General features: G+C 43.1%; 1 protein-coding gene across 15 annotated transcripts in view; it reads left to right on the top strand.

The window, feature by feature from the left end:
- The window catches only part of PRKAG2 (protein kinase AMP-activated non-catalytic subunit gamma 2), a 184,929-nt gene that overhangs the window by 160,778 nt on the left and 9,818 nt on the right, over window positions 1-14,333 (top strand). For 14 of the 15 annotated variants that reach the window (XM_048951501.1, XM_048951504.1, XM_048951505.1 and 11 more), the window contains 3 exons: window positions 1,554-1,663; window positions 12,938-13,019; window positions 13,710-13,768. In XM_048951501.1, coding sequence (XP_048807458.1) covers window positions 1,554-1,663; window positions 12,938-13,019; window positions 13,710-13,768 — 251 coding nt within the window. Of the gene's footprint in view, window positions 1-354; window positions 473-1,553; window positions 1,664-12,937; window positions 13,020-13,709; window positions 13,769-14,333 lie in introns of those variants that run through there. The other variant, XM_048951516.1, reaches the window with a different exon arrangement.

Raw genomic sequence — 14,333 nt, 5'->3', positions numbered from 1 at the left:
CCTTGCTTGCCACAGCAATTAGAAGGTATATAATGAAAGAAGCAGGAGACTAGAAGTTGCAGAAGGGAGTTTGCTGCTATGTAGAACTGCTGACTGTTGCAGCTCTTGTGGTGCTATGGAAAGGCATGGTAGTGGACTGTCTATCTGATGGTTACTGATCATGTTAGTACCCGGTCTTACTTGCTTACCACTCCAAGCCTGGTTCTCATTGTGTACAATCCCGTGGGAAAAGACCTGAAAGTAAATAAGGACTGTAAGAGTTGCATTTGTGACTGTAGGGCAAACCTTGTCAAACTCAGCCTTGTTCAACATCATTTGCTGAATCCAACAAACGAGTTTCTTCTGCTTCCTCACAGTTAAATTCTTCTGTATTCCTCTGGAAGTGCTTTTTCGTACTGTTTGGGTTTCAGCTGGGAATGGACTCTTTCCCCACCCCTGCCAAGAGTAGTGGAAGCTGGAGATGAAGAGCTTGGTTAGTATGTAGAAGAGACCATCTGTGTATTAGAGCAGCTGCTTAAGGGGGAGGTTCAGCTTTGATTCTATAGAACTGGATTCAAGAAACTGTGCTGAGCTACTCTGGCAGTATTTTCTCTAACAGTAGATAATTATGTTTGAGCAAATACATCAAACAAGGAGTTTTGGAGCTGATTGCTTCCTAATGCAGAGTTCCTTGGTTAGTAGTTATTTCCAGTTTGTGGGGTTTTTTTCACTCTGAAAAAGCATAGTGTATGCCCAAGTTCTTCCTGCACATTTATTACAGGGCTTAAAGGCTGTCTGGTAGAGATGTTAACTTTGTCTGAGTTCTGGGTACCTGCTGTGAATAACGGAGGGCTGAATTGCTTTGAGAGCATAATTAATAATAATGCAGTTAACAACATACTGCAGCAAGTGTAGAGATTGCATGTGTATACATCTAAACTCAGACAAAGGCAAAGCTGATTTAAGTTTATGTAGGCTGGATGCTGACTCCTGGTTACAGACATACACATTTAACAGGGGAAAAAAGCAATCAGACCAAATGGATCCTGACTCCATGACTGATGGTGTGATGTTTGTGATGTGGTTTGTAAGGTAGTTTGGGTAGAGCGATGTGATTGTGCAACCTGCCTGCTGCCTCTTCAGGAGATAGAGGGCTCCAAAAAGTAGGCTGGACAGAAATGAAATCACAGCCTTTCTAATATAAGGAGCTTGAATTAGTTAAGCCTGACACTATTTTAATTTCAAACTGGCTTTGTCTGTACGTAATTGCAATTCAAGTACTCAGTATGCATATTCAGTATTTATTAAAAACCAAATGCCTGAATTGTAACTGCTCTATACTGAAATCCCTTCTCAGCAAGGGGGAAAAATGCACTTTGTGCTGTTTAATTTGCAAGGAAAGATGAACAAAATGCAAAGTGCAGAACTATGAACTGTCTGTCTAGATTGGAAAGTGTGAATTTGAGTTTTGCTTGAGGGATGTCCTTCTGCAACGGTGTTGAGTTGATTTGGCATGCTTTTAACTTCTTTTTTTTTAAGGTTCTTTAAATAAAACAAAATGTTTTTACTTACAGCACTTGAAGAATCGGAAAGTGACATTTATGTGCGATTCATGAGGTCACACAAGTGTTATGACATTGTTCCAACAAGCTCTAAGCTTGTTGTTTTCGACACTACGCTACAAGTGAGTATTCTTCTTTCAGTCTGCCTTTCCTTGCAGTTCACTTTTTGAGATGGGGGTGTGTTTCCTGAGTGTTAATTGAAGTATTGTCTCCTATAATGCTGTACTTTGAATATGAGAACCCCATGTTGTTTCAGCCATGTCTTTCACATTGTGGTGGTGGAGGATCTTGGAGGGTGGAGGGGAGGGGGGGAATTCTAGCTGAACAGGGTGAGAAGATATAATTGGCAATTGTAATCACTGATGAGATTCTGAAAACCCCAAATTTATATTCTTCATATCTGTCAATTTGTGGAAAGATATCTTACATAGAGCTCCACGTCCAAGAATTAAATTTCCAGGTGCTCTGAGCCTGTTCCTGCTATATTGTTGAGATAAGTTAGGACTAAAATGGGTGGCTTAATGATGCAAATTACTGCATTCTCCAGAAAATTTTTGTTTTCAGCTTTTCTTTTTGCTTTTAATCAGTAAATCATCATCTGCTAGGCTCTTGGCTCTGTGGGAAGAGCTTATTTGCCAAAAGATGGCAATAGCTGCCTGCTGTAGAGATGGGTAATCTGTTTTGCACTGTGGTGGGATGCTGTGGCTTTCTTTATTTCCTTGATTTTTGCCATCAGTGCTTTTTGAGGTGGATTTTTTTTTGCTCTCCTTTTAATGATGTTCCAGTTCTGGCTTAAATAAGCACATGAAGTATTCTTGGCATGGAATGTACCGCTCAGACTACAGCCTTCCACTGTCAGGAAGAACATTTAATAGATCCTTGATCTCAAAATGTTCCCAGAACCATCTTGTGTATCAGATAATAACATGTAGTGCAAGATCCTTAGTATTGTGGGCTAAAAGATGGAAAGCCTACTTGCACAACAACAGAAAATAATGTGATCCTTGAGAACATTGCACACATTGACTTCTCAGCTGTCAGTGGTCACCTGGGCCAAAGGCTTGAGCTGCATCATCGTTGCAGTTAGAAAGAGGAACTTTTCCTCTTTATTACGAAAACCAGTTGGTGCTGGAGCCAGTGGGGTGAGTCACTCATTCCTTTTGGGTTCCCCGAATCTCCTGGTGAATTGCAGGAAGTGATTTTAGATACCAGCCACTCTCACTGGAGCTGTGTTGAGTAATGCTATTAATGTAAAGAAGTGGTTTAATCTCCATTTAGTGAGCCAGTGTAAGGTAACGCTTAGCGAAATAGTTCTAGTGAAGACAGTAGTGAATGTTAATCCTATAGGAAAATTGGTGACTCAATGGAAAACATTTTATCTACTCTCTACCAAACCCCTGTCTTTGGGTTGCCTAATAGTGACTGTGGATTGCAGCTGGCAAAGAACAAAGGACGTGCCTTGGCCTATGATTATGGGGTCATTCTCGGTAATAGAAAATCAGTTGCTCTTTTAGTAGCTTAGAGCAGTCCTCTGAAACAACAGTGTCCATGAGTCTTGACAAAGGGAGGTGATCTTGTAGATGTGTCTTCCCTGGATGTTTCACTCCTACCCACGTGAGTGTTTCTCCTAATTTAAGATCAAACAAAAAAAAGCCTGGTGCCTTAAAGTTCCCAGATCTCTTGAAATTTTAATTTCTAACAGTGAGAATGCTTAAACAGTACGTGGGATTACACTAAGTGAGGCAGAAAGGTAAGCTACCAGCAATTGATGGAAGAATGAAACAGTGGAGCTGCATTGTTTTCTCGTGCTATCCTTTGGAAGACTGCCATTGGGTTTATATCTGACTGCAGTGCCCTGTCTCCCTCTACTGGGCAGAAATCAGAGCATTTACCCTGCAGATTTGTACATGAGATACTATAGAAAGTATTTCAAAACTGTTGTTAACTGTAGGGAAAACTGGAGCTGTTTTATCACGTGACATAAGCAATACCAGTGAAGCAACATCAAGAAGTGTTAAGTCTCAGTGTTTTTGGAGGGGTTTAATGTGAAGATTTGTAAGGAATCTTCCTTTATCCCTTGAATAAAAGGACGTGGTAAGGAGCAAAGCTGACAGGAGGCCTTAAATAGCAGTATTAGTAGCTAATTGGGAATGGGCTGACAATCTCTTCAGTCCTGGTATTGGGCAGAATGCTTGGGGGCCTCTTGATTCCAGCAGCTACCAAACATCTCACTTCTCCTAGCACAGCACTCCGTCTTGTCAGGAGTGAGCCTGTGCCACTGGCATCTTTGTTGCACTGTTGTGAAAGCAGCAATAGCTTGTACACTTCAGTTAGGCGTGCTTCACCAGGAGAACGTGCTGTGTGCTGCAAAGTTGAAGAGTAGATATGTTAAATAAGTAGTAGACAGAGCTGTGGTCTGCTGACCAGCCCGAGGCCAACTGGCACAGCTCCGTTTGCCCCGTATAGCAGCTTATATTTCTTCCTAAACTTGACTGCCTACCTGAAATGACCCATAGCCTGTACTAACCTTGAGAAATGGTGGCTGTAGCTGGGAAAGTGCTAACTGACACGGTTATTGAGTGACAGTGAACTGTTCTTTTACTGTTTTCTACCGCAGTGCAATTGTAGCCTGTAAACAGTTGCTCCTCAAATGTGTTGAGCTATGCCTCCATGCTACAGCTCTCCCCTGCCTGACACCCCTGACTACTCAAGAGAAATCCCTGCCTTTGCTTTTCCCAGAGAAAAGAAACTTTTAAAAGTCTGACCTGAGCATGAAGAGTTGGAGTTGAGAGACCATGAGATGCTACGTGCTACCCCGTGAAGTTTGCCAGCTTTGTGAACTGAGAGGAAACGAGGCAAGCTGCAGCAGTATGCAGCTCTCTGTGATAAACTGCCCTTTGAAATTCTTGCACATCTCCCAGGATGCAAACAACAGAACAAAATCTTCCCAGCCCCTTTGGGAGGGGTAGGAGGGCTGTCCCTTGAAGGGCTACTGTGCTGTCAGTGAAGGACCTTGCTGTTCCTTTTTACTTCAGTAAATGAAAGGTGATCCACATCTCAGAGAACACTGAGCTGGATGCAGTCTGGCTGGTTACCTGCATGTGTTTTCAGCACAGTATCTGGGTACTCTGTGTGTTAATTCATTTAATGTGGCAATATTCTGGGGAAGTAGCATCATCCAGATCTGCATGTGCTTTTTATCTGATGGTTTTAATTGACAGTGGGTGCATATACTGGTGCCTTAAAGCAATTTGGCTTCTTTGAAACTCACAAAAGTGCTCTGAAAGGAAAATACCTGTTTCAGTAATTCCTGTATTTTGTAGTTAAGTGTCAACAAAATGTAGCACTTCTTCACATTCTGTCAGTCAGATGAGTTTTTCTCTGTTGGTACTACCATCATATACTGATGTGATTTCATTTTTCAGTGTTATTGCCTAAGCTTGACTTTGTTATACCTTCTTTCCAACAGAAAAATTTCTTTCTCCATCCTACTGTGAGCTCTATTTCCATTTTGAAAGGAAATGACTCTCAGCACAGCATATAGCAGTCTCTGCAGCTTAGCTCTCTAATCTTATTTAAGGCCAGATTTTTGCTCGGCCTTCAAACAGATTCATTATTTAAACGTTTTTTGTCTTTGAGAAGGATTAGCTTGTTTTGTAACACAGACTAATTGACCGTCTATAAGAAGGGTAAAAACTAAGTTGCAAGGCAGGCATTTTCAGGCTGGATGTGGCTCTGGGCAGCCTGGGCTGATGGTTGGTGACCCTGCCCATGGCAGGGGGTTGAAACCAGATGGTCTTTGAGGTCCTTTTCAACCCAGGCCATTCTAGGATTCCGTGGCTTCCTTGCTATGTATCAAGCAGTAATTCACAGTTCCAGGAGTGGCATAATAGCACGCTTGCTGGCTGTGTCTTGGCTTTTGTTGGTAACTATCACATACTTTGAAGAACTCAAGTACTTATTTTTCTTCTGCATAACTAGAAAAATATTTGGAATAATCTTCTGGAAACTTATTTGTTTTAACAAGCTGAAAGTAAGTATAACTTCCGCAGAGCAAGGGATTCCACACTAGAACAGCACGAGAGGCTTTGTATTTCTCTTTCTTGTGCTGACTTGAAGTAAATGGGGTTCATTATTCTTGTTCCCTCCAGGTCATTCTTGACTGGGGTGTTCCCTCTCTCCAAGGTAATGAGACAGCAGGCTTCCAGAAGGAATGCTCTAGAATCTTTTGCTTCCAGAAGCATGCAGCAGTCTCAGGGTCTGCTGTCATAACAAGAGTTCTCACAGCTTTACAAGGGGACTGTCTGTGCCTTAATCAGCTTGGAGGCTTTTTTCCCTTTGAGTTTCCTAAGTTTAAACTGTCTGCATTTTTGCATCCCTCCTTGCTTACTCATTCCACAGAGCTGTAAAAAGAGCAATGCATTTAGCTTCTAGCTGGCACGTGGGCTGAGACAGGCCACAAAAAAGCACCCTTGAGATCAGGCCAGAATCAGTAGCATAATACTGGAAGGCTGTTTTTCTATAGAGTTGCTCCTATACATAACAAGCGTCAGAGGTCGATGCCTGCAGCTCTCAGGACCAATAGGAAGCATTCACTCTTTGATCTTGGGGGAAGATATTGCAAGTTCTTCTGTACCAATTAAATGGAAATGTCTTAGTCAAGACAGGGTGTAGCTGGAACACTTGTGCTTGGCTCAGTGAAAGTCATGCATTGTTCTTGCTCTCCCTGCACCACTCCTGCCAGGTGGCAGGTTCTTAATTTGTGAAAGAATTTCTGTGCCCTTTCCAATGCAGCTGGCCCAGTGGCTCTGCCTGTGAGGCTTACTTTCTTTCTGACTCCTAGCCCACTAGTGTGGCATATAGTAACAAAAATTCTAGCTCTAAGTGATTGCTTTCTTAGAAAGCAAACCAGTGGTTTTCAGTTATTGAGTACTGTATAGATAGGTGATACAGATACAGCTGCTTTAAACCAGTTTTGGATCACCCAAGAAAGGGAGAGATCTCAATCCAGTAATAAAGAAGGAATCTCTTCCCCTTTCCCAAGGAACAGGGTTCACCAAACACTCCAAAGGAGGTGATCTCTGAGTGGAGATGCTTCCCTTGTGGCTGCTAGCCCTTAAATGAGGTTAGGGAGGGGTGGACCCAGGGTTGGCCCCTTCTGGTCACACAGGTGTATTCCTTCCACTGGTTCAAGCCATGACCTAATGGTTCCCATACCTGTACTGCAAGCTAGAAGGCTCAGTCTCCCCTCAAATAGCATGGAAATAAGTATCTGCAGAGTACTTCACTAAGGTGGAATAGCGGAGTTGACTAATCATGCACCATTGGCTGTCTCAGAGAAGTCTTGATGGAGCTGTATGTAGTGTTAGAGGGAAGATAGTGTAACCAGCTATTAAAGGCTGTGGACATACTGATATTCGGTGTCAGTTAGGGCTTTGGTTTGGTGTCTGTAGTTGGATTAGACCTTCTTGGTGCATATGTGAGATAGGGGAGGATATCTATGTTGGCAGACTAATTGGGTAAAAATGTAGAACGTGTACCTGCATCCTGTAACTGAGAATGAAACCCTACCTGTCTTTCCCATGAGTTTAAACTTGAATCATCTAATGAAGCTCCTCCATTTTAGTAAGCTCTCGATGACCCTCAGTGCATCCCCTAAGAGTGTTTCTATTCCATGCCCTGTGAGTGGAGAAGATAACTGATTTGTATTTGTGTAACCTTTCCAAAATTCGATGAACTGGAGAAGCTGCTTACAAATGTTTGTTGGTTGGGGATTTTCAGGTGTGGGAGCAAACATAGCCTTTAAGTTAATAACAGGTCTGTATAATTCTTCATTACAATTACACCTTTAGCAGAAGGTGTGATAAAGGTAGAAGAAGAAACTTGCTTCAAGACCTCCTTGGCCCTTGCCCTAGGTGTAATTTGCTATTAACTCCTTAATTAGGTTTTTTTTTTTAAAGGCTTAGTACATCTAATGAGGAAATGCTTTTACTAAATACATTGAGTGAAGAAGAAAGTAACTAGAAAGTAAAGCTGAATGCAGCAGTCATCATGCTGAGATTAATGGTTGTAGTCTTGCATACAAACCCCAGTAAGCCAGTTAATAAGTACTGGACTGTATCTGTATTATGAAAAAGGGATCTGGCTTTTGAAAACAGCTCCTTTACAGGACTGTATTTCTGTATTACTTAAAAATAATTGAAAATAAAGTGAGTTGGACAGCTAAAACTTAATTTCAAGAAAAATTGGAATTTTACATTGTTTAGTGTCCTCCACAATGTTTTGCTTGACACTTCTTGAGAAACATTCAGACAAAGCAATTAGTGAAACCCTAAAAATATATGTATTTCTGTGGAAAATTAACTGTTTACTGATACTGGGTGTCATTCCTAGATTATAAATTAAGATATGCTTTTCTCAGTTTCCTTCTGACTGCTTGGAGAGCTAATGGTGAGATTCCCAGGATTCACCTCCCTGAAATGTCTTTGCTTCAGGTTGATTTTGGGGAGAATTACTTCATCCTCAGAGGTGTTTTAAATGTCGTTGCCATCTGGGTGTGAATTATGAGATATTTACTGTCTTATGTTGCTCTTGGATTCTCAAGGTGATGGATGTTTGTGGGCACTGGAGATGAATTCTAAAGTCCTTTTTTCCAGTTTAGCTTATCACAGAATCACAGAATGGCCAGGGTTGGAAGGGACCTCAAGGATCAGGAATCTCCAACCCCCTGCCACACGCAGGGCCACCAACCTCCACCTTCAATACCAGACCAGGCTGCCCAGAACCCCATCCAACCTGGCCTTGAACACCTCCAGGGACGGGGCATCCACAGCCTCTCTGGGCAGCCTCACCACTCAAAAATGTTCATGCTTTAGAAATAAATCACTTGGAGATTATAACTGTGGAAGAGGGGGATTCCTATATAATCTTCTGGGGGAAAGTTACACTGTTTTCAAACTTAAAATCGTGTAATGGTGTGAGTTGAAAGGGAACTTGAGGACCATCTTGTTCCAACCCCAGCTGCAGGCAGGGACATCTCTTGCTAGATCAGCTTGCCCAAAGGCTCATCCAGCTTGGTCTTGAAGATCTCTGGAATGGGGCATCCACAGCTTCTCTGGGCAGCCTGCACCAGAGCCTCTCTACCCTAACTGTGAAGAATTTGTTCCAAATATCTCATGTAAATCTACTCCTTTCTAGTTTAAAGCTGTTACCCTTTGTCCTGTCATTATACACCATGATAAAGAGTCCCTCCCCAGCTGTTCTGTAGGCCATGTAGGTATTGGAAGGTTGCTGTAAAGTCTTGTTGAAGTCTTCTCTAAATCGCATCCTGTCTCCATAGCTCAGGTGCTCTAGGCCTCTGAGCATCCCTGTGGCCTCCTCTGGACCTTCTCCAGCAGCCCCACGTCCTTGGGAGGGGGTCCCTAGAGCTGAGCATGGTGCACATGTGGGCCCTCAAGAGAGCAGAGCAGAGAGGGACAGTTCCCTCTGCTGGGAAGATGTTCTTGCAGTTAGACAGCATCAGGCTTGCATCTCATACATCGGTTGTGAGTGTTTTGGTGTTTTTTGGGTTTTGTTGTGTTTTTCGTGTTCCCCAGGTGTGCCAAGACGTGGGCATCCATAGGACTAGCTGTGCTGCTTTGAGAAATATAGTTCAGATTATGTTGGGTGAAGAGATCTTGCTCCATTCTTTGGATATTTGCATCAAAAGAAGTTGAAAGGCGATCAGCTCATAAACACACCTAAACCAAAGGAATGGAGTGTAGGCTGCTGAGGTTTGGGGGTTCTTTTGCAGTACAGGGATCACAGCAGAGGCCTGCTGTTTTCCTAGTACAGCGAAGACTGACTGTTCTACTTCTGATGTGCTTAGCAAGTAGGAAGTGTTGAAGTATAAATGTGTTTTGGCCCCTGAAAGGAAAGAAATATGGAAAGCTTTTATGCCTTCACTCTACAGCGACTGTGCAAAATGTAAAAAACTAGGACAGTCATAAAATCATCATAGAATCACTATACAGCTTGGGTTGGAAGGGACCTTAATGATAATCTCATTCTACACTGCTGTAACAGGTGTGACACCCACCAGCCCAGGTTACTAAGGGCTCCATCCAGCCTGTCCTTGAGCTGTTCCCCTTTGTCCCATCACTATCAGATAGGTTGGTCTCTGTCCTGTTTATAAGTCTCCTATAAACAGTGAGAGGCTGCAATGAGAGGGCAGAGCAGAGGCTGTCAATCACTCTGCACTTCTCATTGTAAACATACAAATGCTTTTTATCACTCAAACGTGGAATTTATTTTCCTTTTTGTGAGGAACTGTGGAGGCCTAATGCTAATAGACAGCTCAGCACTACTGTGCTGCTCTCTCGCTCTTCCTCCTTAAGAGCACGGGGGAGAAAATACAATGGAGAAAAGCTTGTGGGTTGAGATAAGGACAGGGAGATTGCTCGTCAGTTGCTGTCACAGGCAAAACAGACTGCATGAGGGAGATTAGTGTAATTTATTACCTATTGATAACAGGCCAGAGCAGTGAGAACTAGAAGCAAACTAGGGGAATGAGGGCTGTAGTCAGTCCTTAATGCTTCGCCTTATTTGTTCCTTTGTGGTTGCTCTCTGCTCCTGTTCCATGTGGGATCCCTCCCATGGGATGCTGTCCTTCCCAAACTGACCCTCTGTGGGCTTTCCGCAGGCTGCTGCTCTTCAAGCACTGCTCCAACATGGCTCTGTAGCACGGATCCCATCCTTCAGTCACTGCTCCAGCACAAAGCCCCAGGGGGGGTTGTTTCCCCAGACCTTCTGCTCCACTATGGGCTGCACATGTAGCTGTGCTCTGCACGGTGTCCACAGGCTGCAGAGGTCAGTCTTTCCATTCGTGGGCCTCTCCTGGGCTTCACCTTCTTTCTTCAGCCTGCCCTTCCGGAGCACAACCAGCGTTAATCACTTTGGCCTTGGATAACAGCCATACCACAGGGTCCTGGAAGATCTCTTAATGCTGCTTGTGCTGCTAATCTTTCCTGTCATTCCTATGCTTCACAGTGGCAGATTTGGAGTTGCTCTGTTTCTTACTTCTCTTATCTTCCACCTTTTTCAAGTTAACATTGGCACTGAGACCACAGTGCTGAGATGTCTCCTTCAGCACGGCTTTGTGCTCTGCTGTGCTCTGCATTCTCCATTCACCACCAGGTTCCCATTACAACCTTTCTCCAGGATGAGAATCTTTCTGCTGGGTGAATGAAACAAATGATTGCAGTATTAGCAGTCACCCTCATGATGGGGCAGGCTTGGTGGGTGAGTTTGAAATCCATTGGTCGCTTATGAGAGCAGTTAGATAAAACAACATGTAAACGTGTATGTGTGAGGCAGGTTGGTGTCTGTGGGATGCAGCTTGTCTCAGTCTAAGGCTGGTGAGTCGTGCCCCAGAAATAACTGCTTCCCCTGTTGATTATGAAGAGGTGAGGTGAATAAGGTCAGCATGCATCAAGTCCATCTTGAAATCTGAGCAGACAAGGACCATCTTTGAACGGTTCGCTGTGCTTCTCAGAACCACTGCATGGTTAATAAGGAAGAAAGTGCTTTTGTTCTGAAACGTTTGTACGTGGCATTGAACAGCAATGCTCTTTGGGACCTGACTACAGAACAATGGCTTTGGGAAGGTCAGGCCATTCCAGCATTCTACTTGAGATCAGGGGACCACAGCACAAAGCTGGCTCAAGCGAGCAGTGCTGGTGGAGCTGGGAATTACCAGTACTGCTGGGGGTCTAATGATGGCACGTGCTGGAAATGTTCAAAGGCTGCAGACTGTACGTAATCTGAAGTAAAGGTGCTTGTGGATATTTTCTGCACCAGCATCACTGAAATGTCTGCGTGTGTTGGATCGAAGCCCAGCTGCACAGCCCAGTGCCTTGGCTGCCCACCCAGCAGTGCTTTGGGCAGCCAAAGCTTCTTGCGGAAGGCTTGGGATGTGAGTTGACAGTGACCTCTTAAAATGTGTGATAGTGTTATGGAAAGATACAGAAGCTGAAGGTTCCCAGCTTTGGGCACTCTGAGTGTTCTTTTTTTTTTTCTATCTTTTTAATGAAGGTTCATTAGAACCGACTTAATTTGCCCCAAGGTGGAGTCAGTCTGTGTGACCTCACTTCTGTCTCCTATGTGCTCTCCAAATACTGCTGTTAGCTTTTGCTGTGCTAACAGCAGGCGTGATGTTGCTGTGTGGGAGCACTTGGTGCATCTGCCTGCAGGGTTTCATTGTGGTTTCAGTATTCCTGTTGAGTTAGCGTGCTCCTGTGGTGCATTTCCTAATGCTTGTTTTACTCAGTACCTCCCTGTGTCAGTAGGGTGCCTTAATATCTCTGGCACCTTTCTATTTAACCACTTTCTAGAAAATTAGTGCATGCTGTGTGCACTACAGTCTTATTTGTGGTGCTTGGTATTTTTTTCCATACGGTTTCTTCAGTTTCAGAGCAGATTAGGGGTGGATGTGGATCATCATTCCTGCTCATGGATGGTGTGGCAGAACGATCGGTGAGTTCTGAAGGCAGCTTTGAGAGCTGAGTTGAGATCAGGGGAGCAGGTGAGCTTCTTGTGAGCAGGGCAGAGGCAGACTGGCTTTTGAGAGATTGCAAGAAATACGGGTTGCTTTCAGAAGTCCCACCTCAAAGGCTGGGGTTTGCATGCAAGTAGGGCAGCACCAGGTAGCAAAATGCTGAGTGTGAATTACAGAGCTGCAGGAAGAGGTGTTGCTTTCTGTTGCAGACTGAGAGGCTTATTCAGTTCTAGAAATTGAAGCTGATAAATTATAACTCAGTGAAGTCTAAATAGGTGTCACGCTGAATGTGGTATTACACTGGCTTTCACCTGGAGGGCTTTGCAAACTTTCTCCAGGTAGATTGCACTGAACAGTAGCAGACTTGCTCTTTGCCTACCTGTATTTTCGTTTGTTGCTGCTTTTTTGGGCACAAATGCCATTGACGTGAAGCCCTTTTATTCCTGGCTGTTGTGGAGAGGAGCCTCTGAGCACAGAGCTGTCAGTGGATGTTAAGGTGTCAGTGTGTCAATGCTGTCTGTTCAGCTCGCGATCATCAGGCGATTGCAGCTGGTACTTCTGTGCTCTTTGGACCAAAGAGCAATGCCATGGATGTAGAGATACTCGTTCATCAGAGGTTCTCACGTGGCACATTCACATAACGGAACGAAACAGGTCTGGTTTTGCTGAGTTTTTTAAGCCTTCTATGGAAGTAAAAGGCTTTAAGGTTTTTGTTTGGCAGCACGTGTGGTTTTTGTTCTGGTTTGAATAGCAGCTACCTCTTCATAACCTAGTGTTTTTTCATAGTAACTGTGGAAATCCTTCTGCTGCTGTCTGGCGTGCTAAGAGCAAAGATTTATGTCGCTGTTCACTTTCTTTGCAGGTAAAGAAGGCCTTTTTCGCCTTGGTGGCAAATGGTGTGAGAGCAGCTCCACTGTGGGAGAGTAAAAAACAGAGTTTTGTAGGTAAGTTGTTCTAACATAATTGTGTTGTATTTGAATTTTCAGTGTGCTGCACTCTGCACTGTTGTGGGAGGTGCTCTGGGTTTAGCCATGGTCTGACATCCTAAGCGATGCTGCTGGGTTTCTTTGTTTTCTCTTGTGAGGCACGAAATGTTGTTAGCTTGCATAGTTGTGCTGTTCTTTGACAGTCACAGTGACTCTTTGAGGTCTTGAGCTTCTGAAATTTGTTATCTAGTGTATGCTTTTCCCTGTACACTTAAAAATAACCGTAATGGTCACAAAAAAAGAACTGTGAAAATAAGAACTATGGAAAGAAAAATATAACACCGATGTGCTTGTGGTTCTCTGCGTGTTCTCAGTAAGGTGCACTGTGAAATCACTGAGTGCCAGAACTAACTTGGAATGCCATGGATATTATATCCCACAGTGGAAGAAATAGATTTTCTTTTGTGAGGCTGAAGGAGGAGGAGAAGCACATAGGTTGTGGCTTTGAATGTTAATTCACAGTTGTATATTTTTATTGTGAAGTTTTGTATCAATGGGAACATCTACATACGTAGCAAATAGGCAGTGTGTTGCACAGATTTATTGTTAATTACATTATAGAGCATGACTGTAAATTGAGAAAATAACTGAACTTTTATGTTTGAACTGTATGTCTGAAGAACTTTCTTTCTGTATCACTTTTTGTAGGAATGTTAACAATTACAGATTTCATTAACATACTGCATAGATACTATAAATCTCCAATGGTGAGTATGATGTTAAGCCTCTATCAGTTGTTATACAGTATAGAAAGTGAAATATCAAACTGCTTGAAGGATGGACTGTAGTTATTTTAAGTGTCTGGAAGCTTAGACGTGTCATGAGTACACTCAGAATTTTTTGAGAGAAAATGCTTTGCTCAAGGAAGTAGAATGGTGTATGGATACATCTATTCAATTCCTGGCTATAACCACTTAACCATTAAGGTCCTATAAGCTTGGGCAGGTAAAATAATTTTCTGCTTCTGTTAGACATGTGTAAACATGAGGAATTTCCTTAATGAGCACTGCCATTTATTGTGTTCTGTGTGGTGCTTCACCATGAGAGCCTTGGGGTTGGGTACAAGCTCCATTTGGAATTGCAGCTATTGTCTAGCACTCTTGGAATGAAGGACCTGCAATAACCTATTTATTAAGAACTAGGCAGAGTATAAATGTATGAATGTGAAATACTTGATTATTGATCACTGTATGTGTTTTTGTCCAGATTGTTTCAAAACACATGAATTAACATTAATCAGAACTCCATGTAAATGGACATTATCAAACAATA

Source organism: Lagopus muta, chromosome 7, assembly GCF_023343835.1.
Source record: "Lagopus muta isolate bLagMut1 chromosome 7, bLagMut1 primary, whole genome shotgun sequence".
Taxonomy (NCBI): domain Eukaryota; kingdom Metazoa; phylum Chordata; class Aves; order Galliformes; family Phasianidae; genus Lagopus; species Lagopus muta.
Note: the sequence above shows the minus strand (reverse complement) of the source record. Positions and strands in the feature narration are given on the sequence as shown.